This window comes from Nymphaea colorata, chromosome 6, assembly GCF_008831285.2.
Source record: "Nymphaea colorata isolate Beijing-Zhang1983 chromosome 6, ASM883128v2, whole genome shotgun sequence".
In the NCBI taxonomy this organism is placed as follows: domain Eukaryota; kingdom Viridiplantae; phylum Streptophyta; class Magnoliopsida; order Nymphaeales; family Nymphaeaceae; genus Nymphaea; species Nymphaea colorata.
In genome coordinates this window covers 1,981,139-2,007,838 of record NC_045143.1, presented here as the reverse complement: position 1 = coordinate 2,007,838, position 26,700 = coordinate 1,981,139, and the positions used below count along the sequence as shown (strand labels likewise).

The 26,700-nt window shown below is 39.7% G+C and overlaps 3 protein-coding genes across 5 annotated transcripts; 1 reads left to right on the top strand and 2 right to left on the bottom strand.

The window, feature by feature from the left end:
• Positions 1-3,071: 3,071 nt before the first annotated feature.
• On the bottom strand, positions 3,072-9,309 carry LOC116256057 (zinc finger BED domain-containing protein RICESLEEPER 2-like). Of its 3 annotated transcripts, none has more exons than XR_004173035.2 (4): positions 9,156-9,309; positions 5,361-7,291; positions 5,164-5,249; positions 3,072-3,804 (listed from the first exon to the last, which is right to left on the bottom strand). XR_004173035.2 is itself a non-coding variant. In XM_031632208.2 (3 exons), exons 2-3 carry the CDS (start codon positions 7,285-7,287, stop codon positions 5,221-5,223), a joined length of 1,956 nt encoding a protein of 651 aa, XP_031488068.1. In that variant the 5' UTR covers positions 7,288-7,291; positions 9,156-9,309; the 3' UTR covers positions 4,890-5,220. The 3 variants fall into 3 exon arrangements, 1 of the variants encoding a protein (XP_031488068.1); XR_004173036.2 differs by lacking the exon at positions 3,072-3,804 and adding an exon at positions 4,890-5,072; XM_031632208.2 differs by lacking the exon at positions 3,072-3,804 and having other exon boundaries at positions 4,890-5,249.
• A 3,358-nt stretch (positions 9,310-12,667) lies between these two features.
• On the bottom strand, positions 12,668-14,778 carry LOC116256685 (uncharacterized). The gene is made up of 4 exons (XM_031633097.2): positions 14,670-14,778; positions 13,949-14,252; positions 13,506-13,658; positions 12,668-13,047 (listed from the first exon to the last, which is right to left on the bottom strand). Exons 1-4 carry the CDS (start codon positions 14,727-14,729, stop codon positions 12,836-12,838), a joined length of 729 nt encoding a protein of 242 aa, XP_031488957.1. The 5' UTR covers positions 14,730-14,778; the 3' UTR covers positions 12,668-12,835.
• Positions 14,779-15,482: 704 nt separating this feature from the next.
• Positions 15,483-26,194, top strand: LOC116256748 (isochorismate synthase 1, chloroplastic). Its single transcript, XM_031633219.2, has 15 exons — positions 15,483-15,620; positions 15,722-15,928; positions 20,544-20,788; positions 21,232-21,349; positions 21,466-21,585; positions 21,706-21,855; positions 22,108-22,182; positions 22,276-22,344; positions 23,111-23,229; positions 23,817-23,874; positions 23,962-24,072; positions 24,344-24,428; positions 24,755-24,852; positions 25,573-25,665; positions 25,788-26,194. Exons 1-15 carry the CDS (start codon positions 15,513-15,515, stop codon positions 25,860-25,862), a joined length of 1,731 nt encoding a protein of 576 aa, XP_031489079.1. The 5' UTR covers positions 15,483-15,512; the 3' UTR covers positions 25,863-26,194.
• The last annotated feature ends 506 nt before the right edge of the window (positions 26,195-26,700 follow it).

Here is a 26,700-nt window from a genome sequence, read left to right as displayed (position 1 = left end):
CCCGAGCCTTGGGCTGGCCTTGCTCAGCCGGACCCAATGCCCAACCTTACATACGAAGTCTTAAGTTGGCTCCCTAACTAGGTAGCTCTTCTTGGTATTAAAAAAGGATGGAGAAAATTGGGATCTGTATATCAAACTGAGTTATTTTTACACAAAGGTCTCAAATCTATGATAATCTAGGATATCCATCGTTGAAGTTTATCCCTCTTTTCTCCAGAAATTTCCATGCAAGGATATTCATTTTCAAGGAAATATATAGAACTTTGCATTTTCAAGTGATCTACTTACTATAATATCCCTTTATTGAATGAAATGCTAATTATCTTTGTTACCCTCTTTAATTTTTTTTTTCTTATTATGGTTTACCTTCTTGGGAGTGTTTTCAGTTTCTTTCCTAGATATTTTCCCCAAGCGTTGGTATTTGTGGCACTGGCGGAAGACTTTTCATGCCTCATTTATCATTTATATCTTTTAATTTTTAAAAATTTATCGTATCTTTTCGTTTTTTTTAAGATCACCATATTATAACGAAGAAAAACCTTGCCATTTAAAATTCCAAAACGTTATTTGTGACTATGCTCCAAACATGTTGTGGATCAAGTACATGTAAGTAAACAGGTCAGATTTTGGGAATCTTGGCCTTTAAAAAATCAAACATGTAGATAAGCTCTATACCAAGATTTAAGAGTTTGGTTCTATAGAATAGGTTTTTGGCCGGACCCAACTACTTGTATTTGTATGTCAAAGTGCTCCCTCTAGAAATTTAGGTCTAAGATTCACCAATGCCATGTCCTATGTCTACCATCTCATACATTTTTTTTTTCCGGGTCGCCGTGATCGATTTGAATTGGCTGATTCAAATTGATCGGTGACAAACTGATTCGATTAAATGGCTGATTGAGGTGCACCTATGTGTCGGTTTAACTAAATTTTAAATTAGTTTAAGAATCGGTATTTGTCCGATTCACAACTGATTCCGCTGAATTGGCCGCCGATTTGGTGAATCGGCGGCCAATTCTGTTCGGGAAAACGGCACCTCTGCTGAGAGAATTTGCTGTTTCACTAACCCGTGTGGGCAACTGTCCACACTTCCCCACATGTAGATCCGGCCCTGAGAGTAGGCATAGAGTGAAGAGAGAGAGAGAGAGAAAGGCCATAGTGGTTGAAGGTTGGCGAGTGCCGCCACCCTGATATGAGCAACATGTGGCTCCTAACGCTGAACAAAGTTCCGAGCTAAAACGTATTCTTCTCAACAACAGCCCGTATGGTCTATTTGGTAAGCGTTGTTTGTATCGTATCAATGAGCAGAAGGCAACCCACTTGGACATTTTCAAGTAGATAAGACCATGTGGTTGGATTCAAATTGTTGGTTTATTTAATACAAGTCTTCATCCAGATCTTGAATACTTTTTGCCATTATCAATGGTTGGTCGCTGTGGAACTTCAACCATATGCTCTGGTTCTTATTTATTATTTTAAATATGTCTTCATGTTCATGTAGCATGTACCAGGAAACAGGTGATCTCAATGCATTCTCACTGTAGAATCGTTTTCCTAGCCTCGGCTCTTTATCCACGCTCAAAAGGACCATCGCTTAAACAAGAAGAGGATTTTTCCTTTTACATTGAAAAACCACAGGTTTGAGATCCATGGTTTTCAAATCATGTCACCTTGGATCTGAAATCCGAAATGATGGAACTGGGCGAATGGAATTTTGTTTTTTTGGTGGATTTTTAATGAGCATAAGAGATCGGCCCCATATCTGGTTTATTTTGGTGGATTTTTAATGGTTTATTTGAAGCCAAATTTGCTGCCGCACCATATCTGGATCCATTTGCGAAAGAGATCGGCCTCCTTTTCAAATTTGAAAATGCCTCATATAGATTCATACATTTATTGAAAGTCTTTATTGCTCTACAAGCATGCAAATTCAATCAACGAATGCCAACACGGGCTCCGCGCGCCAGGAGAACCGATTTAAGATCCTCAATTTGAAGAAGCGAAAAGCTCAATCTAAAAGGGGGTCGTTGATGTTATAAGCAAGTTGGGAAATCAAATTTCAAACCAAGACCGATTGATGAACAAGCTTAGAATTAGTGGCGGAAACCAATGGCGATCTTATCAAGCTATCAGATCACATACCGTAGCTCAACCCAGCTTGCGACACAAACTACAAACTCTTCTGGTTTCAATCGATACTAGAGCTGCGCCAAAGAAATGTTTTAGACCAATCAAATTCTGCTTTCATCTTCTCCGACCACATCTGAGTCGGAACACTTAAGTGTCGACGCCGGTGCACGTTATTTGATCAAAATAGTCAAGTCTTGAACTGCGACTCCATATCCAGAACCTCTTTCAGTTCAAATACAGTAGCAGCAGTCTGGACGAGATCCAGAACAGGGTGACCCCCAATCTGAGAGGAAATAGAGTAGGAGATATACAATTACGGATACTTCAAATCGTTTTCGTACCGTGCCCGTTTTCATCGAACATCACACACCGCCCGAACTGGACCCAGGCATCCAACTAATTTGCATTTCCAAATTCTTACGCGAGAATTTGGAAACCATGAAAACGCAAGTGGATCCAGGTTAACGCGAGACCGAGCCGTGCGGGAAAAATTTTAAGCGAATAAGACAAATGGTAGCATCCACAACGGTCCCGGATCGAGGTTAACGCGAGACCGAGACGTGCAAAGTTAGAGAACCGGGGCACAAGTTGCGAGAAAGGTGAAAGTATACCTGTGGAGATATTCAATATGCATTAACTGAAACAGCCTTACAAGAGATGTCGGATCTAGGGTCCACACCCATAAAAACCAAAACAGAGACCGACCCTCCGCCCGAGTTGCAGCACTAGAGACAAATCAATGCTAATGTAAGATGCGGACCATTTTCAAACAAAAAATTAATGGATTTCATGCTATACATCAACGAGCAAATGAGACAACGTAAACAGTTAATGTAATAATTAAAGTAGAAGAATCAGTGGTCAAGCTTGAAATTTTCTACTGAGAAGCACTAATACATAGTTAACCCAATTTTAGACCCCTCAGAAGAAAAATCCCAGAGCCTCCAAATACATATGGCCCACCCGTTTCACATTTAATAACAAACAGATTGTGTGGCCATATGTGTGCATTTAAAACGGAACAAGTAATAAAACACTGCCCAACTAGCTACAAAATTTTCTTTATACAATTTCACATGAAGACGGCAAAATCGCATGCCCCACCTTAACGTAAGGTGGACGCGCTTCTTCAGAGAGAGAGAGAGAGAGAGAGAGAGTTTTCATTCTATGCCACATTCTGTTTACATATTACCAATAACGTACTACGCAAAACATGGCTGCACACAAGAATAGCTAGGCCGGTCCCACATGCTTCTGATCGAACAGGACTGACTGTCTGAAAAAGCTACTAACTAACCCGCCCTTGGGATTCAGAACTTTCCCAACAGATGGGTCGGGTACGACCATATACTAACAATTTTTTACATGTGGACTGTGGAGAACCTGACAACTATAAGTGATCTCTAACCATCAATATTTTGAATTCAACACACAGATTTCACGCCAGACTACCACCTATTCAGATGTTCCAAAGGCATTGACAACTGCAGAATGGAGGACTAGGCAAATAAGAACTGTGACATAAATTACTTCACTTGCATGACCTGATCCAAGCTAGCTTGTCATATCCACATATGATGTGATTTAGAATGAAAGGAGTCTGATCATTTTCATCCATCAATAAAATCCATAAAAGTAAAGGATGATCACTCAATACTCAGAACAACATTCTCACTGTAAAAAACAGACAAATATCAATCCCTCTCAGGCAGGTGAAATTCACCAATAACATCAGTTTCTTGTTAAATTCAGGACATAAAAACCTTAGAAATATAACTAGAGAAATAGAAAAAGACATATACAGAATAATGAAAAGAAATAAATTTTAAGATTTTTACTAATATAGTAATATTGCATTCAAGAACCCCTGCTTTCGTGTAAAAGTATTTTGAAGATACTGATAGCGGATGACAGATCAAAACTAGTATAAATAATCAATTGCCTGGCTGTCAAAACCATTACACATTTTAAGGAAACGGCTTCCAAACACGGAGACAAAAGGTTAAGTAAACAACCCTCTCGTGTTAGGAATTCAATTATCGAACAGTTTCAGCCAAAGGCCTACACCATCTACATTCGATGAGTTACGACCCACTAACTTCCCTATCATATTCCGAAGACAACTCAAGGTTAGCTAGTGTTGCATCGTAAATTAACTAGGTGGAATATAACCAATGAGAAAACTACCAGGATCATTAGCTCTAAGCTCCCTCTCTAAACAGAAAAGCAAAATAAAAAAAGCAAATTGTCAAATTAACATGCCATAAGACTACTAACCAAAAACATACAAGGAGATTAAAAATTTTATCTACCAGTGCCACAAGGTCTCCAAAAATGAACACCCAATAGAAAGGCGGATGAAATAGAAGAATGTGGAGTTCATCATATGCGGTATGCCTTAACAAGAACATATATTTGAAGAAATCAATGATATAACTTACTTCAGGAATACATCAGACAAACCTAAAGACGAATGCAAGGAGAAATATGCATAGCATAAGCACATTTGATATAACTGGGTGAGAATGAGACGAATAATTACTAATACCATTTATTTTTATTTGATGTACATGCTCACATGGAAACAAGAAAAGAAAGACTCCGAAATATGACCATAGTTCTGTCAGAAAGCTATAGAACAAGGACACAAAATTTGCCAGCTCAACTCCAATAACTATATCAGCAGCTAAAAGCAAGACAAGCCCAGTTCATTGTTAGTGCTCTCCACTTGTTGATTACTGCACAAGTTTAAAAGCATTAAAGAGAATTTGAAAACTTGCATGAGGTTCTCAGCTGCACGAGCAAATTTAGTTTTAGACAATTAAGAATACATTAAACATCAGAACAATAGACATCGCCAGCAATGGGCACTGGCAGTCGTTAAATGAAAAGCGACCACATTACTTTATCCATGCTGTGCAAATCCAACTCGAATGGTTCCCCTGGCAACATTGAAAGTACTACGTGTTGCTTCAAATAATTTAAAGTTTAAGAAACAACTAGCTTTCCAAAGAGAGACAAATTAGCGTATACCACATGTATAGCAGTCCCTTTTAATGCACTAAAAGCTAGACATACTGGTGATGCAGATCAAGTTTGCTCCATGGACAATGCAGAACCTATCATCCATAGTAAAGAAAAACAGGTAAGGGAGTTGTTTTTTCAACAGATAGATAAAAAAATTATCAGAATCAGCCAGTTAATACAGAAATAATAATAGATGTGCTTACCATCAAACTCATCCAGCAGCCAATCTTGTGCGCAAATCAAAGCCTGCACTGTGTGTGGATCCAGTGAGCTTTTATATGCATCCAGTACACGCCCCCTTGTGTTAAATGTTGACTCAAATGCAACAGTTGACACAGGAACACCAAGAATATCACGGGCCATTCTTGATAATACTGGATACTTGGGCGCATTGATCCTCCACCAACTTAAAATGTTGAACTCGTGACTTCTAGGGGCTACACCCTCTTCTAAGTAGAGATCTAGATCTGACTTTGTTCGTTGGGTTTCTGTAGTAGCATTAAGGAACTCGTCGAACCCCCTCAAGTTGTCCCTGATATCATTTGTAACATCAGGCAAGAGGTTGCCATTAGATTCATTACCCTGAACACTTCCAACTTGGCCACTATATTCTTGGTAAGGCACATTTGATGCTGAATGGCCTGCATATTCATTGTACAGATTTGTAATACTGTCGTAGACTTCCTTGACATGTTCAGCAGCACCATTGCCATAAATCCGCTGGTAATAATACTCTACCAGTTTCATTTTAAAACGTGGATCCAAAATAACTGCCACCGCCAGAAGCATGCTGCTGAATTTCCAGTACTTATCAAAGTTTTCCTTCATCTTTGCAGCCATGGAACAAATAAAACTATTTATGCTCTTGGACCATTCGGTTAGTTGTAACTTCATGGCACATAATGCGGGAAAGTAAAGGTTTGAAGTTGGATATTTAGTCCCCAAAAAGTCCTTAGCAACTTCATACAGTAATTTCAAATGATTACTAATCAGGCTTGCTACTTCCCACTCTCGGTCAGTTGGTGCCACACCATAGCTGGGATCATGTTTCTGCAAATAAGAAAATGCTTCCTTGTATTCCAAAGCAACTTCCATCATGAGATAAGTGGAGTTCCACTGTGCGGGAATATCAAGGCACATGCTCCTCTGACTATGCACACGAACTTGATTAGCCACCTCATTAAATTTTTGTTCCCTTGCTTGTGAACTCTTGACAAGCTTGACACTTTCCCTTATTTTATGGACCACCTCATTTATTAACTCTAACCCATCCTGAGCAATTAGACTCAGGCAATGTGTAGCACATTGCACATGAAAGAAAAGGCCACCACCCACAAGCATCCTCTTTTCTGTAAGAAGACCTCTAATTCTTGATACTACAGTATCGTTTGTCGAAGAAGTCTCCATCGTGATTGCGAACAATTTATGGTAGATGTTCCAATCCATTAGGCAGGTCATAATAAGCTCGGAGACTGCTTCTCCTGTGTAGGGAGGCTCCGCCACCACAAAATTAAGAATCTTCTTCTGTAATGCCCAAGATTCATCAATGTACTGTGCGGTCAAACACAGGTATGAAACATTCTGGTAAGATGTCCACATGTTTGCTGTCAGGTTAACCCTTCCAGGAAGTTTGTCTAAAACATCATAAAGTTTCTCCTTCTCTTGCTCAAAAATCGTAAGACAATCAGCCTTAACAGTATTGGGGGACACCATCTTGAACTGCGGCTGGAGGTTATTTACAAATATTTTGAAACCAACATGTTCAACAAGGGAAAATGGATAATCGTGTAGAATGATCATCCGGGCAAGATCAAACTGGCTCTGTTCTTGATCAAATTTGACACTACTTATAATCTTAGGAGGCTCAGGCGTTGCAAGTGGCGGTGTCTCTTCCTTGTTATTGTCACTTACAGCAACTACTTGACTAGCAACATCAGTGCTAGGTTTTTTGACACATCTTAACAAGTGTTTTCTCAGATGAGTTGTGCCACCGCCCACAAATTCCTTGCTACAGTTTTTGCACATGGCAAGATCTTTCCCATTCTTCTTTATCTTCTTAAAATCATTCCAAACGAGTGATCTCAGCCTCTTGGGTTTTCTGCGAGTAACCAAGTCCGACATCTCTACCATATTGCTGCACAATTAAAAAGTGAATATGTAAGTTGGCAAAACACCAATTCAAGGTCGAATATCCAATCAAATATGAATTCAATATGTTACGGTAAAACAATAAAAAATCTAGATAAGTGAACAGGCCTGAGTCCAACAGGCAATAGAATATATCTCATCAGCTAATTGAACCTGGACAGTTTAACATGTTCGTTATCCACCTTCAAATCCCAAACTATTATGCTGGATTTATAATGCTTATATATGAGCAAAGTTCTGAGTCATGACCTGTTTTCGTCCCCCAAAATGAGATAAAAGCACACCTAATTTTGAAAAGATAAAGGAAAATATAATCGTGTGAAAAGGAAAAAAAAAAGAACCATGTTTCCCTCTATTCTTCCCTCATCCACTTCAATCCCAGAGCCTCTATTGTAACAAAAACGATGTTGTCATGAAAAATGAACTAGTGGTAACCATGAATAACGTCAAAACGGGTAATACCGAAATGAGTCAGAAGAGCAGAGACCAAAGATTAAGAGCCTGGCTGTATGAAGCAGAACATTAAACCCAGAAGCAGACCTGATTTAGATCATTACACCTAACAAATCAAGTTGGACGTAAAGGCTGCCAAACTGGTTGGATGTTCAGATTAAACAGTGGGCTTTCCACCAAAATTTAGGTACATCGGTAAACCAATGTCTTCATCTATCCGTCCGTGCCTAGGACGGAGAAGATGAATAGGAGGGCCAGCTTGGATAATTAACGACTCTCAATAGGTTCGCGCGTCTAGGCGGGAAAGCCCGTTGCCAACTGTCAATGTCATTCTTATTGATTGCTATACATCTGTGGATCAATTTGGACCGATATCAGAACCAAAGAGCGCACAATCAAATCTGGGTTCCTAGGGTCCATGTCTGGATCCAGAACAGTTGTCATCGAGCATCCGACGCTGTCAGACCTCGCAAATTGCAAAGAGAGGAATAAAGCAAATCTGTTCGAAGCAGGTGAGCCGCGAGGAAAGTCCATCTGGTTAAATCTTATAGGTCCAAATAGATCGGCAACTGGAGAACTTCCACTTCGGCACCATTGCCACGGGCACAACAGAACCAAACAACGAAAAGCCAGAAGAACCAGAATCTAAGAAAGCTCCAAAGCAAGGGGACGAACACGGTAATACAAGGAAAGAAGAAGAAGGCGCACATATGGTCCGATTCAGACAACAAATAACAAAGTTCCCAAATTCCGAACCGGTTCACAATCCAGGCTCACAACATCCAGGTACCAGAGATCCAGATCTTTCAAGATCCTAAACATAGATCCAGTTCTTTAAAGATCCAATTCTGGGATCCAGATATTCGGAGATCCAGTTTGGTTACCCAGATCCAAATGCAACCCGTCAGGATCCAGATTCAAGAAGCTTCATACCCCCGTGAAGATAGATCACGATCGGCCGAAGATGCAGTCCAGATCCAAACCACTGCCTCCTTAAGGACCCAAAAATCGCGGCTAGCGCCCAAAATTGCTGCTCATACTCCCTTTCCGCACTGATCATTCTTTCCTAAAACGAGCCAAATAATCACCAAGAGAGTTCTCGCAACGAAATGCATCCACGGGACCACGGGTCTCCAGGAAGCACCAAAAACCCTAGCTTTTCTTTATCTCGAGAAACCCTAAAATCCAAAGCAGCAAGGTCCAAATCCACTAAAACACAGGGTTCACATAGCACGCGAAGAGGACCAGGAAGGCGATTTTGCTTGAAGCGACTCCAAACTAGAACGCGAAAAATCCTTCAAAAAATACTCGAAAGAAGAAAGGAGGAACTCCGAGAGAATCAAACCAAAGCAGAACCGGTAATAACTTAGAAGGAGAAGCTGTCGAAGAGAGTGTACCCGGAGCAGTCATTCGAGGACGTAGGCCTGCCGGAATCCTCCTCGGCAGTGACCGGAATCCACCGCGAAAGTCTCCTGATTCCCCCCTCTGTAGATCACCGGAAAACGGAGCGGGCGAGGGTTTGGAGGGTTAGGTTGTGAGAACGAAATGGGGAAAAAGGAAGTCCGCCCCGACCTGCGTTTTATAATCTGGTATTCTCGAGTTCAGATTGCGTGGGCTGGACGCCCATGTAGTTGGGATGGGCTTGTGAGGGGAACCCTCAGATCGGGGGCATCTGACGGCCGCGAAGGCATCTGGATAAGGCTGGAAGCGGGTCGAATCAGGTCAAACGCGTGTGGGTCCGCATCTGGGATGTGCCCAGGCGGATCGAGATCCGGTGGGGGCATCTGATCCGACATTATGATGTGGGGGCCACACCTACTCACCCCCCCGTAGAAGTGTGGGGCCCCTCCCTCCGCCTCCTCTATATCCAAATCAAATCTTCGGTTCCAATTATGTTTAATTTACATTCACTTGAAAAAAAAATCTCAAAATAATACGACTTTTTCAAATTTTCAAGCTTTCATTAACTAAAACTGATTTTCTAGAAATGTGGAAAAACACAAATATAAAGTGATTTTTTCTGCCATCACTAAAGTTTTTTCCCTTTGAAAAGTGTGTCTGCGTTAATGTTCTTTTATAAGTTACAAAAAATGTAATAAAAGAATTACAAGATCTTAGACTTTAAAGGGGCGCTTGCTCTACCCAGAATTATAGAATTTTAGAACCAAAATACTTATTTTTTAAGAAGTTGAGATTATTAAACAAATTGAGCTTTTTTTGTTTTCAAAATTAAGAAAATGAAACTTAGAATTTTGATTCCATTACAAATTAAAGAAGAATTAAAATTTCATTTTTAAATTGGCATTCTTTAAGGCTGCCTGTGTTGACAAGTATGATATGAATTAAACTCATGCAAAATGTCTTCTTGGGCATGCCACTTAAACACATAAACTCAGTATCAAAAACTGACTAACAAACCAATATTTAATAAAAACTTGATTTTTACAAAATACAGTTTTTTTTATTTGTTACCAAAATTTAAAAGAAAAAAACTTGGAATGTTTGTATTACCATCGACAATTAAGAGCAATATGTTGTGTAACGGGATGCTGTTGTCAATAATACGAAGAATTTGGCACATAGCCCTTGGCGGGGTGTACATGATTTGGGCTCGGTTTGGTTCGAGGTGGGTCCGAAACTTGGTCTGAGCCCATGTGAATCTCACCTGCCATGTCTTGGTCAACTGAACTGACTGGGTTTCAGCTTTACTTTTTCTTCCTACGTTCTTTTTGTTTTCCTTCAAGTGAACTTTGGTTTGAACCTGTTCTCCCTCCCTCTCTCGATCTCCGTTCAAAATGGATCCATGGTTGGAAGATCCAATCCAAATTTACCGGACAAACTTACCAAACCTGCCAGGAGGGGGCATTGCTCATGACAACTATTACGGACTTTTGTACTTATCCTTGAAATAAATAATGGCCATATTTTGACGACCCTTGGGTTGTAAGTATGGATCCCAAAGGACGGGATCCACGGTTGCAATTCTAATTGTTGCCAGTATCGAATCTGATCCAAATCTGCCTCAGATCCAAATTTGGTATCGTTTTGCAAGCCTAGCTGTATATGGGTATTCAGCTTAGATGCATATCCAGGATAATCTAGGTTTTCAATAGTAGGAAAATCTGGAAATTATGAAGGCCTATTTATAAATATTTTGAAAAGGGGAAAATTTTAGATCTAAACAGACCAAGAACCCAAAATCCTTGCGTCCACATAATAGGTGAAGGCAGACATGGCTTAGGCCCTCAGGATAGCTGCAAAGTGGTGGATTGTATTGGAGTCAAAGTTGGCATTGGACTTTCACAGAGAAAAAACTAAATTAAATTATTCAAATCTACCAGTCGATACAAAATTTAAATTTTGTCACTAAAAGCACCATAAATTGTTATTTCACGAAATGAATCATTTTTGCACAATAGACCGTATACATCAACTGTCCTTTTTAGTGAAAGATTTTTAATTTTTAATTGTTTGACAACATCTTGTGCCCACAGTCTAATATGCTCCATTTGCACTTTTAAGAAAATAACTAATAATATGCACATCATGTTCTTATAACTTGGCAATGTAAAAACACTGTCTTCCTATTATATGAAACATAATACAATTATAAATACTAAATGAAACATTAAAATAATATCATATTATGTTTTTGGTAACAGGAACACTGTAATATTCAAACGCCCGTTATGGAAACATGCATCAACATACAATGTTCTTCTTAGCAAACATTTCAAGTCCATAAATTACTAAACTCCATATCCGATTATTGGGATTATGCATCGATCATCTTGTCTTTCGGATATTTTCAAATTGAACTTAAGTCTTTCAAGTAAATAAGGAAAATCGATCATATAATACTCGAGGAACAACTAACTTATTTTTTCCTTTTGGTGAAAGCAAAAGACCCACTATGGGAGAACTGGTTGCATTAGTTTAACGAGGGTGCCTTTGTACTAGAGTCACTAGGGAGCCAGAAATTTTTTGTGAGGCGAACCGAATTAAAGTTTATAAATTTTAACTAGAACCGAAATATCATTTTTTAAAATTATACAAAACAAGTGAAATTTTTTAAAATTTACATGTATTTTTTTTTTAAATTTGAGGCAAGACCAAGGGCCACACTCATGTCAATGGAAGGGGAAGGAGGCGGGGGGGCGCTTTTCATGCCCTTCTCTTTCATGCCTATGCATATAACCAGCTCGACCGCTCTTCCTGCCCCCTCCCCTCCTATAAGCTGCTCCATAATTTAACCTACCAATTACCATACCTATCGCATCAAGTCTTTTAGAGTTCTGGAATCTACCTAACTCCAACTTGGCTATAAAAATAAAAACAAAAAGTTGGATTCCTGAAAAGATAGGGCAAACACTACCGTATTAAAATATGGGTATCGTATTTGAAGAGTGGATCCTCATATCTAATGCCACAAAAATGGTAATTCTAAAGCTTGAAGCACATACTTGTGGCCCTGACCACCCGACATGGGGCGAGAATCCGATGCCATGAGGCGGACCCTCATAAGGATGCAAATGGGTCGGATCCAATTTGAAGGTTTTGTTAAGTTTTTCACACCGTCGGTCTTCCTCTTCAACAACCTGTAGTGCGAAAGTTGTCTTGATCACAGATGTCTAAGTTGAGGGTAGCCAATTGGTGGTTAATATATTGTTTAATCGCATAAGACAAAAACACTAAAACAACTTTTCAATAACACAAAGTATGCAAAATCTGATTAGGATGAACTTGCTGAGTGGTAATGCATAAATACAGGGATAAAAGTACCTGGTACTAATGAACGCATGGAGCTAATGAGATGAAGTTCAATTTTCTTTCTTGTTCTTAATATGATGTTCTGCAATTAAACCCTATGGGATGCCAACTATGTTATTTATTTAGTAGGAAATGCGAAGGTTTCTGAAAATGTTTTAAAAAATAAAGAATCTACAATGTCCAAAAGATCATGTATATGTATCTATGTATATGAGAAAAAAAAAGGGTCCACAGCTTGAAAAAGTAGACTGAGTTTGGCAGATGACTCTGCAGAACAGGAACAAGAAGGAAGATTAAAGCTCATGAATCACATGAAGTCAGGGTGAATGTCTTCCTCAACCTTCTCGCCATCAATGTGAGTTTCAAAAGCCCCTCCGTAGTTCCACCCACCACCATGGTTTGGCAAAAGTTTTTCTGAACTACCATCATTTGAATCTTCTTCAACGTCCAAATACTCGCTCCATTTAGACGCATCCTTCGTCTTGCTCAAACCATCTTCAGTATTCTGTGCATCTCGACCTGCAGCATTGCAAGATGCCAAGAACCATTGGAATCTACCAACAAAGGAAAAATCAAAGCATCGGCGCGATACATTCTGATGCACATCCTGCGCATCATTTTTTTCCAGGATTTCTATATGAAACTAAATCCGATACTGAAAACAAAAAAATTATGTCATCATGCATGATGAGATTTAATGGCAGTTACCACTGAGACAGCATCTGCTCATGGTATAAGAGTATAAACAAATATCGAACTGCAGACTGAAGCTAAAAGTGAAAAGATGAAAGAAGCTTCAATTTAGGAAAATGACAAACTAAATCTGACCTGAACCAAGGCCCTTGTCTTTTGTCCAATCAACTAACCACATGAAAATATCAATTCTAATCAAATCCAGTTTAGCCAAAAAGTTCGTACCTAAGGTTTCTAATCGTCCCTATGGCTATAACAAACCAAGTTACTGTGTGCATACTCACCATAGCGAGTCGCAGGTCTTCGTCCAGTTTCACTTGAAGAGGAAGGTGGATGATCTTCTTTTACGCCACAAAATGGAGAAGGAAATTTCCTCTTGGGCTTCCTCATCGTCTCCTTTGGAAGCTCAGTGACAAAGCCTGGCTCTAACATACCACCTGTAGTTTCGACAGACAGAGAGAGTGATCATTCCTCTGTTTTTTTTTGGATAGATTTTCTGTCAGAGTTGGGGAAATTGGAGCGTCCCTGCAACACAATCTGTGAAATTTTGGTTCATTATTTCTGAAATCGCTATCCGCGATTCATGTTTCTCCATTATCAGATATTTTCTTGATAATGTTAGTTATTGAACCTTTTGAATTTTCTGAATGTGCCCACTTTTTTCCAGGAAGAATAATTTAAGGCGGAGAAAATACCGATACACGGAGACGTGACGACGGGAACAAACCTCCGTTGGCGTCGTCGTCATCTTCTTCGGGTTCAAGGTACTCAGACCAGTCATTCCGCTTCCTCGTCTTCCCCGGCAAAGTACGCTCCAGAGAGATGCGCTCACCAACTACAGCAGAAGCCTGAGAGTCGCTTTCCGGCCAGAAGGATGCGGATTCCGACCGCTGCCTAGCCGCGTTCGCCACCTGCACGAACCCTCGGACGTCCTTCGCGAGGAACGACCGCGCGAAGACCTTCCTAACCGACTGCCTCTCGTTGCAGATCACGCACCTCCACTTGTTGCTGCTCTTCTTCTCCTGCTTCACCTGTGAGCAGAAAAACCCGCCGGAACGCCATCGGAAAATAAAGAAAATGTCGCAATTACCCTTCCCATTGTCAAATATGACCACTACCGGGGAGAAACGCAATCCACATTTCGGTGGCAGGCTACAAAGTTTAATACGACGATACTTTCAGTAACGATATTTTCACAACCCGTCTGTATTTATAGATGAAACAAATGTTCTCGTAACGTTCCCATATATGATCCATTCTACTTCAATTGCATGCTTGTCTACGCCGATATTTTGTTCGCAAGAATAACTGGAAACAATGAATTATCGCCCGGAAAAGTATCTGTGGGTTTCGCCGTTATGAAATCGATTTTTATATTTTCGAAAAGCGGAGACATGATGGGCGCTAAAGTAAATAAATAGAAAGCAAGGGGGTGATTGTTCACTGACCTGCATAGTTGAGCATTGGTAGCACTGCACGGCTATGAAAGCAGCAGGCCCACGCGACATGGCTGTCTAGAGAGAGAGAGAGAGCGAATGAGAGAGAAAGAGGAGTTACCACTGAATTTGGCGTCATTTCCGGCGGTTTTCGTTTCCCGGAAATCTTTTTGGCGGTCTCTTTCATTTTCAAATTTCCCGCCAAACTAAGAGCTCTTTGAAATCGTACCCGGAGAGAATATTTCCGATATTCAGATCGCACTTGGACCAAATCCATTTTAAATGTAATTTGGTATCATCCATGTTTGATATGGATGGAGAACAACTTGTTCTAGTTCTAAGCTTATCTCAGCTTGCATTGAAACTGCTCATGGTCTAATTCGTGAGCTTGTTTCCAAGAAGTTGTAATGGTAGTTGTTAGATTGTATATGATAGGCTTGCATCATTTACATGATGTTGTGAAAGTCAGCTTTTTAATATCATAATGCGGTTCAAATTCAATTGTTCATTTATAAGCCGAATTAATATTCAAATGTGATATTGCATTAACACTGTGAATTTGAAAATTATATTCAAATATAATATATAAGTTTCTTAATCCTTATTTGAATCCGAATATGTGAACATCCGTCAGTAATCGTGCCGAAATTAACAGGCACGGCACAAGAACTTAGGTAGCCGGGCAGCGGGGCCTATCGAAACGGGTCGGGTCGGATCGCGGGTCGGCGCGATGCCTTCCCAAAGGTCCAGTTACCCGCTGAGTCAATTTGCAGCGTTTTAATAAATCGGTTTCCCGTTATAAAATCCCATTCGAGCTCTCTTATCGCTTTCGACTCTCAGCGCTCTTCTCGTCCAATGGCCACGCGCCAAATTTCATCTCCTGCGATTCCCCGCCCCGGCTCCCGCCGCCTCCATGCCTCGCCGGCCGCGGCCCTTCGCCGGAATTCCATTCCAACTACGATAGTAAGCACGATCCTTTACCGCTCAAGAATGTCAGTCTGTTTCAACTGATACAACCGGCCTCATCGCTTTTTCTCCTTGTTTTTACATTGATGGGATTTCAGAGGAGTTTCTCCCGGTGGTCCCTCTGTATGAACGGCTCGAAGGCGGCAGGGTCCGGCAGGGATTGCAGAATTCCGGTAGACATACGGCAGACTCGCACCTTTCGGGCGGTGCGCACTCCAGCAGAGGCCCTGGAGCAGCTGAGAGCGGTGGTTCTGGAGCTGAGCTCCAATCCTCCGTCCTCCCCTTCCGGCGTCATCCGGCTCGAGGTACATTCGTTTTCTACTCCTTCATTTTCAATTAATCTTTTTTTATCAATAAGTTACATGAGAAACCGCTGTTAATGGCGCATAAGAGGCTAAGCGACTAGTGTGTCATTCAAAACATGGGCTGTGTTGGCAACTTGAGATCAGGGGCTATGGTTAACAAATTTTCAATTGAGTATGGGGGCAGTGACCTGGATCTAGTGAGACTACTCTATATAACTGGACACAAGTTCACTTAAGTTTCAACACCAAATTAACATTTTCCTTAATGGCCCCATGGATACCATACCTCCGTTCACCCTTGCTTGAGACCAATGTAATAATGTATGCGGTGAGATATCTCAAGCGACACTATCCTGCCTTTGTCACCATTGGCTCCACCCCTGATGAAACTTGGCCACCTGTGGAATAAAAAGCAGGGGAAATTTACCGTGAAATAATTTCACCCGTTTTACTAGCTTTGAGGGGTGAAATCTTCTTATAGATCTATAAACTTGGCCCTGGTTTCAGCTGCAGAAAAATTTTCATGCATGCCTCCTTATGGAACCGACTCAAAATTGGTATCTCCATTCGTGAAAAGGATACTGAAATAAGTTTAATCCAAAAAAGTATACATTTTTTGGTTAGTTTATTACATGATTGTTACAGTTACTTTAGTAAAAGAAAAAATGTCGACGAATTTTAAGACTCATGCTTGGTCCAGTGTACTTTTTACTATAGAATCATTTGAAACTAAAGAACGGTAACAAGCAGCAACTACGGTCTCGTTTAGAACTTTGTTAAAACAAAATTAAGTGGATGTTCGAAACAGTTTGGGGGCCATCAATTATTTACATAATGCCAGCCATGCAATCTTGGCCATCAATTATTTACATAATGCCAGACATTCAATCTTATTAGATCAGATGATTAAAGGGATTGCTAACTGAAAAAAATCTGGCGATTTTTTTTTTTTTAAATCCGATCATGAAGATTGTTAGCTGAAAGTGGTAATTGTCGTCAATTATAGTAGTTTTGGACGTCATAACTCGTGCGCTATTAGATCATGTGGCTTATGATGATGTCGCATTTTTAGTAACTGATATTCCATGAACCCACCAAATAAGTATTTCCAAAGTCAGTGTGAGCACTAAGAAGCCACTATATAGAAAGGGTGACGCACGTTCTTTCTTACAAGATCCTGACGATTTCTAGGCTCATGTTTTTACATAAAAATTTGATCCTTCGTCAATATGTCATGTACGTCATATCTTTCTGTTCTAATTAATTCAGTTTGACACCCCATGAGCGGCATATTTCTGTGAGTAGAATAGGGCCTGTTTCTTTCATTGTTGGAGTTGCGTGTGCAGTTTACTAATTGCTGAACAATGAGCACATTACCATCAAAGCCTTTGTTTGGGAGCCTTGAGATGGAGGTGTGTTGTGGTTTCCCTAGCAATCTTTGCTGTCTGGGAGCAACCTGTTGCAATTTTTCCCGCATTCGATTGTTCAAACGAGAGTTTATTGCTCGAATGCAAGGTTGAGAATGGAGTTCGCAATACCAAAATTGGTATTCAGCCTCAAAAAATGCCTTGTAGCAACTTCCTTGTAATCATAGCTTCCCCCAACAACGTTGGAAAAGATATAGCTTGACAAACACATGAAAACTTTGCTTCTATTCAAATGCAAGTTTTCTGGATAGAGAAGGGACTGGGAATGAGACTGTGAACAGCATCCTTTTATTGCCTGGTGTTCAACGCAGTAATGGTAATGGAGTCGCCCCTCCATCCCGAACTTGTGTTTGGGCAACATTACTTTTCTCAAACAACAGAATGCTGGGAAAATTTGCAGCAGGTTGCTCCTAAACAGCAAAGGACCTAGGGAAACACACAATGCGCCTCCAATTGAAAGCTGCCAAACATGAGAATGCAACATAAATTTTTCTTATTGCTGATAGGATTTCTTTAGCTTCCTTAAGGTGCTTGCAAAGGGAAGATAAACTATTTTTAGCAGGTACGTTTACTACATGCATAGGAACAAAATATTGAGGCTTGGTTTTGATCTTTCTTTGTGCAGAAACACTTAGTTCAGCTGTGAATTCAGTGATCTATGTCATGCAGCATGGTCTTGCCTGCTTGATTAGGCAAAATTGTTTGGCTGGATTGAGACATCTTTTGGTATGGTCCGGATTTTGAGAAGGAAAATTTTTGAGATATTTGGACCTTTAACTTGCGGGACAGACAAGCATGAGTGCTTATGTTGGTGAAGGAAATTTCTCAGAGGGTGAAGGGAAAAAATTTGGATCCGCTTTGAAGGCTTAGTGTATGTGATACCCAGAGCATATGCCAAAACACGTTTATCGGTCTTGATCTATGACCACGGTGGACGGTTCTAATCGAAACAACTTCTTGTACTATTCTCAAGGTGATCTTACTCATGACCTCTAGTTTCCTGACTTATGACTTTGCATTGCTCACAAAAATCCATGGTCTTTTTCTTTTCCTTGTTGCAAAAGAATCAGCGAGTTTTTTAGCCACCAAGTAGAACAGAATGAACTGAATTTATGATGAAAACGTGCAAATAGTTCATGCGTACACGGATTATTAGCACTCCAAAGCTGGGATAGGAATTGAAGTTTTTTCGGCAGATCACTGGTTTCATGTGTCTATGCTTTGCTTGCAGAAACCCTCGGATATCCGTCCTTTCTCCACCAGGTTGAACTCCCCACTAACTTGGTTTTGCTTCAAGTTGAAGGCCTTAAGCTAACATGCCTAGTCAACTGTGTGAAACCCTTCTGAGATATATTCCCGAACAATTTTTTTGAACCACTGAAGTAGAAAATGCTGCGTGGACTTTCTTGTTAACCTGCCATAGTTTTAGCCACCTTATCGATACTAAAATTTTCAGATGAAGGCTCTTCATGTAAGGACCTAGCTAGTCGATTTCAACTTGCCTTCTACCAGTTTCAGTTTCACCGCAAAAAAAATTAAGAGACAAAACAACCAATCACTTAAAAGCCATCTTTTTAAGTCCTTTAAGATTTCTTACAATTTTTAATATGTGATTAAACTCTGAACCACTCCAAGCATACAAAAGTTCGGTACTTGGCATGCACATGTATGTATTGTTCTAAAAGGGTGAACTCAATGAAGTAGACCTGTTAGAACACACATAGCGAACACGCACTCCACTTTCTTAAATCAAAATGCCTAGAGAACAAATGACTTTGGCAGATCTGGTATGAGTATTTCAGCACTTTTGATTGTTGTGTGGGTTCAATACAAACCTAACTCGTGTTCTTCCTTCTGGTTCTCGGGCATTAGTCTTGAACATGGTTATTATTACTCCTTAACTAGCCAGCCCAGATTCTGCCGATGTGAGACGACGATTCTTCAACTTTAGACTGCTGCCGGTGATAAAGGGAGAATGGAAGGGTGTTGAATTAAAGACCTTGAATGAAGTCCTAATCTATATCCTAACCTTGTCATCCCGTTGTCTTATCTCTTCCATGACATTGTCCTCACCTTCTTCATGAGAAAGGAAAGAAAGAACTTTGTACCATCTTCAATTCCTTCAGACTTAAGTTTGAACTCTGAGCTACGCGTGGCGTGGCAGGGTTGGCGAAAATTAACACTGAGACTTGGTTCCAAAGAGCTGATCTTAAAGCGATCCGATCGCGTAGGGACATCGGGCCAACTCCCAATTCATGGAGTCTGACTGAATCCGAGTCAGCCTAAGCCTAAAACCTTAATCTACCTGTACTGTGCCGATCGGTAGGCATATGTTGGGTAAACTCGGATATGGGGACACGCAAACGCAAAGTCTTACTCGACTCGATTCGTTTACAAGATCATCGGCCTAATCCGAGAAGTTTCGACATCAGCTCGCTGCGTTTTCCGATTCGCACAGCCTCGGAGTAGGCATTCTTTCTAGTGCACACAAGCCAGCAGTCACACGAGAGAGGGAGAGGGAGAGGCCATGGCTTCCCTCACTTGCCTTTTCACAATTCCGTGCTTTTCTGGAGGTACCCAGTTCACTATTTGCTGGCAAACGTCCTTATATAGTCTCTGCTTCATATGAAAAGCATTGAATAGTTAGTGGATCATACCCCTTATGTTTCTTAGTATCCTCTTTACAATCATCATCTGTTTTCTGTTGGATCTCTTATCCAAAAACAGGTCGAGTTGGGATGTTCTACACCATAATGCAAATATCCTGGCTTATACGGACAAATGGTGTGTCTGTTTTGCAAAAACCGCCTCATGAATACGATGCTTGAAATCCAGTTTATCTGGAAAAGTAGGATAGGTGTGAGACGGAAAATTCTCGCCATAGAATTCCTTCTGATCTTCAAGTAATTTCATCTACCGAATGCATCTTCAACTTATATGAACATCCGAATTGTGTAATATTGTCATACTTGAAGGGAAAAGGATGCATAAAAATGAAAGTTATGTCGTTTACCTGATACTTGACTGATCTTTATCTTAGTTATGGAACAAAAATGGCAATTTTTATTTCTGGTGTGCGCCTGCACGCATGCTGGTTATTCCTCACCTACAATTTTGGGGACTCCTCATCATCCTTAGTTGCTCCCTGAGTTTGAGATTCTCTGATATTTTCTTGGTTATGGTCTCAGGTGCCTATTCAACAACAGGTAGATGCCGTTAGCTGGTTGCATTCACAACCTGTGGTTCCTTGTTTTTACTTCTCCGGTAGGAGTTCAAGGGATAAAATTAATGCTTTTGATGTATACAATGGAGTTAATGGTGAATATAAGAACGTTGGAGAAAAGAGTATTATTAGTGTTGCTGGGGTAGGTTCCGCGGTTTACTTTCAACAGCCAACTCCTTTTTCATTGGAAGATTGGTGGTGCATACGGAGGTAACTGAGAGCTTTCATTCCTCTGCAGAATTTTTAGTTTCTTTTTTAATATGTAAAACAAAGATATTGTTGACTTATCATTTGTTGGATAAATGAATTAGTATCTTCTCAAAGAGTCACTTGTCATATCTTCCACAAATATTGGCTCTTGCTTTTGCCATTCATGGCACTCTTGGCTTGTTCTCTGAGCGAATATTGAAGTTTTCAATACGATCACATTCAAGCACATTTTGAGGCAGATTTTTGTGTGATTTTCCCTGCACGTTGCTTTCTAGCTGGACCCTATTCCCTTTGGGAAATGTTTTAGAAAAATATCATTAATATTTTTCCAGAATGTGACTGCTTTTTGTCTTTTCCCATCTTTATTCTGTTCAGCTCTGTAGAATTCATGTATTCATTGTTCAGGTTATTGCCGTAATTTTTACTGCCTGTTGTTGATGCAGGTTCCTTTACAAGGAGTGCCCCTTAGTTCGTGCCTATGGAGCTATGCGGTTTGATCCATCCACGAATGTGTCTTTTGAGTGGCAATCCTTTGGTTCATTCTACTTCATCATTCCACAGGTTCAGAAAATCCTTTGTTCTTTTACATTTCAATTTTCTTTAAACAGATAAATTCTTTTAAATGCATCATTCTTATCTGGTCATTTATTTTGCTCTACTAATTTCTATCTGAATAGCAGGTCGAGATCAATGAACTCAAAGGCAGTTCTATCTTGGCAACCACAATCGCATGGGATGAGTCCCTTCTTTGGTCTTGGGAGAAGGCCATGGGCTCCATTCAAGCAACCTTGTCCCAGGTATTAGCCTTGTAAAAATGAGAAATAAAAAACTATGTATCAGGTACTTATGATATCTCAAATCAAATGCTCTAGGTGTCATACTACTCCTTGTGATATATGTATTATCTCGTGGTGCAGATCTCATCTTCCATTTCAGAATTCGGTAAAGAAGAGCCGGCTGTTGTCCTAGGCGTAAATCACATGCCGGATAAGGCTTCCTGGGAAGTGGCTGTTAGAAATGCACTGAAAGCAATAAACAGTACAGGCTTCAATTCCAAGCTTCATAAGGTGTTTTTTCCTTTCTAATTTATTCTCCAGATATGATCTGCAAGCATTGCTCTTTTCAGTGTCCAAGTAAATTTTTTGAAACCCACTATGCGGATTGAATATGGAAGACATTTGTACTGCTCGGAATATGTTCTTAGTTCCTTCTCTCCATCTGTTCTGTCTTATTATGGTTTTCTTCATGGCATACAGATATTCTTACATAGCAATAATGTAATTTTGGAGCTTGTTCTGAAATGCTTAATTGTGATGCAGGTTGTCCTTGCAAGGAGTAGCAGGGTTCATACTAATGCTTCTATTGACCCTTTGCATTTGTTAGCTAGCCTGCAGGTATTATTATCTTTTTCAAAAAGCTGTTTCACCTCCTTTGCCTCGACAACCAAAAGCATTGCTTTTAAGCTGTTTCATTATTTATCTTAATAGAAAGAAGGTCGACATTTCTATCAGTTCTGCATCCGGCCACCTCAATCACCAGCATTTATTGGAAACACGGTATGTTGGATAAGACCTTGCACCAAACTATGACTTGTCTTCTATTCAGATCCTAAAAGCAATATTGCTTGGATGAATTTCAAAATTGTGGATTGCTCGCTTTTCTACTATACTCAATCCTGTGGAAATACAATAATCTCACCATATAACAACTGCCATTATTCATAGGTTTTTTCCTTAAACCGTTATTTCATATAAATAAATAAGAGTGGACTTTGTCTAGAGTAAATCCACAGTCGAAAGTGGATTTCACAAGTTAGAATTTGCATGACATTATCCTTTTGTTTGACTCGGATTAGTCATTATTTTTGGCTGCATGAATGCAGGCAAAGCATCCTTTTCAGTTTATCTGGTGAACAAATACCATGCCTATTTGTTCTTCATCCCTCTCAGCTCAGTCTTGTTGCAAATCTAGAGGAGAAGCCTTCTCACTTCCTTTAGGATCATATATATAATTGTGTTTTGTATATGAAACATGGTGCAAACCCTTGTCTTCAATTTTAGGAGACTCAAGCTTGACAAAAGAAATGCACTGTGCACTTAATCGAAGTGTTTTTTTTTCCCATATAAATTGTAGAAGTTCGAGGTTGTAGAAAATTATTGTTTTTAGACTTTTAGTATTTAAATCAGCTAGACACTTGTTCCTTCCTCTTTTTGTTTGGCTCTAATAGCTTGTCACTGTTACTTTCTAATTTTGTATTTCTCATTAATTTTGTGATGTTTCATGTAAACCGATTAGATCTTTACTTTGTAAATCATGTTGCAGCCTGAACAATTGTTTCACAGACTTCATCTTAGTGTTTCAAGTGAGGCTGTTGCTGGAACACGGCCAAGGGGCAAATTTCTGGAAGAGGACATTCAAATTGAACATGATTTTCTTCTCAGGTACACTATCGGTTGATAGCAAGTATATTGGTGGTGTTATAGTGTTGTTACTAGTGAAAGTTTCACACTTTAACCTTCTTGTATTTTGTTCTACAGAGCCATCCATATAATAAAAGTATCCCATAGTAAGCTTAAACTAAAATTTTGTCTAACTTGTTAACAAGTTGCAAGTTAGATGGTTATATTTGAGTCTGAAACACCAAAGCACTTTCCACTTGTTTGTACATGTAGCTTTAAAAGATATATGGAAATATTGATCTTATTTACGCTAGGTCCGATTTTTTCACCAAAAGGAAACCAAATTTCAACTTCCACTTTTATATCTGAACACAGGGGAACAGGTTATCAGCCAATGGTTACATGAGTTTGACTCGTCTTTCTTGTGCTGTATGACATGTTTAAGCATTCTATTGATGCTTTCAATCTTATTGTTTACATGATCCAACAATTTTCATGCGATGAATGCACAAACAGCTTAATTAATTTCGTTTTTGTCTATGTTTCATTGTTTTGCAAAGAAATTCTGTTTGAGTTAACAAAGTTCTGATTGGGTTCAATCGGAAATTAATATATTCTCACATTTTCAGTCCAAAAGATCATCTCGAGTTTGAGATAGTCAGAGAGACCATAAGAAGAAAGCTAGAGGTAGAATCCACGTGATAAACTTTGACTTTTTTTTTACGTGCCTCTATTCTCCTGGTTACTTGTTAAATACATTTTATTGATATGCAGATGATATGCGACCAAGTCATAGTTGAACCAGAAAAAATGATCTTGAAACTACCGAGGGTGCAGCATCTATGTGCCCGTATCCTGGGTAAACTAAGAAGTGAAGAAGATGAAGTAAGTTTCTTCATCAGTATAAGCTCCGGTTTGCATTTCACAAGCATCTTTCTTAATATGCTTTTGGATTTAAGCAAGCAACTTTGAAACTATTGTCCCTTGGTACTTCTTAGTTTTCTACAAATGCACTTTTACTGTTGCTGTCATTCTATATATTTACTCAAATGCCTACAATACTGTCATATTCAAGCAACATATTTACCTGAATGGTTACTACACTATCATATTTAAGTAAATTTTCACAGTAAAATGGATTCAATGTCTTTTGCAGTTTGATGTCCTCTCTCACCTTCATCCTACTCCAGCTGTATGTGGATTTCCTACAGATGAGGCACGGCAATTTATAGAAGAAACTGGTAGTTCTGTCATTCTTGTATCCCATTTTCCAAGACTATCTGATAGTTTTTACTGTTTATCTTCCCAAGTTTCTTGGAGTTCAAGCACTCATATTGATGCATAAACATGTGAGGAAGACAGAAACATTAGCATGTATAGTTGTATTTGTATATATATGCACTTTTATGGGTGGAGGGATGCTTAGCATCCTTTCATGTCGCAAGGGTGTGTATGAGTGTTGTAGGCATGAGGTTGTGCCTGTGCATGTGCTTCCTTGCATGTGTCTGTTGCATGACTGCATGTGCATGCATGCACCTTGTTGACCATGTGGTTATTTCTATGCTAGAAATATTTGACCGGGGAATGTATGCTGGGCCAGTTGGGTGGTTTGGAGGAAGAGAAACTGAGTTTGCTGTTGGAATTAGGTCTGGCTTAGTGGACAAGGTATGTGAAAATTCATGCTTCTGACCTGGGTTGCCTCTGTATGTGATTTAATTTGTTTAGGGGATTTTCATCTTGTGGTTTTGGTCAGTTCCCGTCATTGTTTCTATTTCCTGGGTGCCTGTTTATTTATTTAACTTTCGGCAGTGCATTTGGCTATGCAAATGGGAATGAGTTCTGTTTGGACAAAATCCACTGGACGTTTGACCCCCAATTTGAAAATTAAATTGCATGTCCACATTCCTCAGTCACCACATTCCATAATGTTCTTGGTTTATAATAAAATTCTGGTGAACTATCGAGCAGTCAATAAAAGCAAAACAGTGTAGAAGATTTGCTCCGATATAATGGCACACTATTTTCATGGATAAAGGAGAAGGCTTCTTGTCTGAGTAAAAGGATAAACGTGTCCTAAATTGCAAATAATGCAATTACAGTTAATCCATCATGTTCTATGATGCTCACATATTCAAGTAAATCGATGAACTGTTGCTTTTGGTGAAAGAAGGCTTTGGCTTTGGAGGTATAAAAAAAAAATGCTGGTTGAATGTGGTCACACTTGGTCAAGCAGGCTCTGCTTATGCTGAGGAATTAAAATTTAGCCCACTGGAAGCCTTTGGTTTTCCTGCCAGCCTACCTTCATCTTAAGCACCTCAGTCTTTCACTTGTGGAATAGACATTCAGTACCTTATCCGAGTGATTTGCTTGTTATCAAATTCCCAGGGTCTGGGAGCATTAATTTATGCAGGTGCTGGAATAGTTAAAGGGACAGTTCCATCTATGGAGTGGGAGGAACTTGAACTGAAGGCATCACAGGTGTCTGTCTCTCTTCTTCACACGCACACATGCACACATACACACACAAGCACATGCATACACATTACACACAAACTCACACACCTAGTGTTCTTATTTGTTTTTTCCTTTTGTGCTCATAGCTTTTGAAGTTTCTTGGGGTGAACACCTTGACCACTAGCTACCAAAAAATGGACATTGGCATTAGAAGAGCATAAGTGAATTTGTATGCTTGGGTGTCTTCTAGTACTTTGATGGTCTTTCATTGTATGGACAATTTAGAGTTTCGGCGTGCAACTCAAAAATCAGGGATATGCTCAGAAAGCTTTCCTGATTGTCTTCATTCACATGTGTAAATTAGTGTGATAAGCATTTTGGCCATTCCATTTATTACTGGTTTGCGATTGCATGCCAGGAACACCAAGTCTGTAGGTCTGCTTTATGTATATGCAAAAAAAGGGCACATTGTAAGTTACATTCCTATATGCTTGGTGGTTGTATGATCATATGTCCTTGTCTATTTTGTCCTTTAGGTGTAAACTTTTCTCCATGCAGTGTCACAACTTTACGTATGGGTGTGCAAAAATTTTGTATCGATACGTTAATTTATGTTAATAATATTCTTGATTTCAGTAGCTACCTAGTGATGAACTTCCATTGCCTTTCGTGGCTTCAACTGACTCTCATTCCATTGACCATAATCTCCATTTTCCTGTCCACGACAACTGCAAATAGAATTATCATAGTAAGTTCACCTTTTCCTTTTTAATAATAGTAGCTTCCAGAGGTTTGGGGGCTAGACATCTTTTGTGCGTTACCTAGCTGAATTTGGATCTATCCCTTCCCTGTGACTGAAGACGATGGTTGGTGTGAACAAAAAGAAATAAATTCATGTAGCCTTGGCCATATCCTGCATTTCAAAAAAGTGTCATTGGGTTGAACATTTCATGAAAACCGTGGCTGGCAAGCGCGGCATTTATGGAGTTCATTGATCAGGATCTTCAGAGCACACATTATACACAGTCGTTGTCATAGTACTTTGCTGATGGGTTTGAG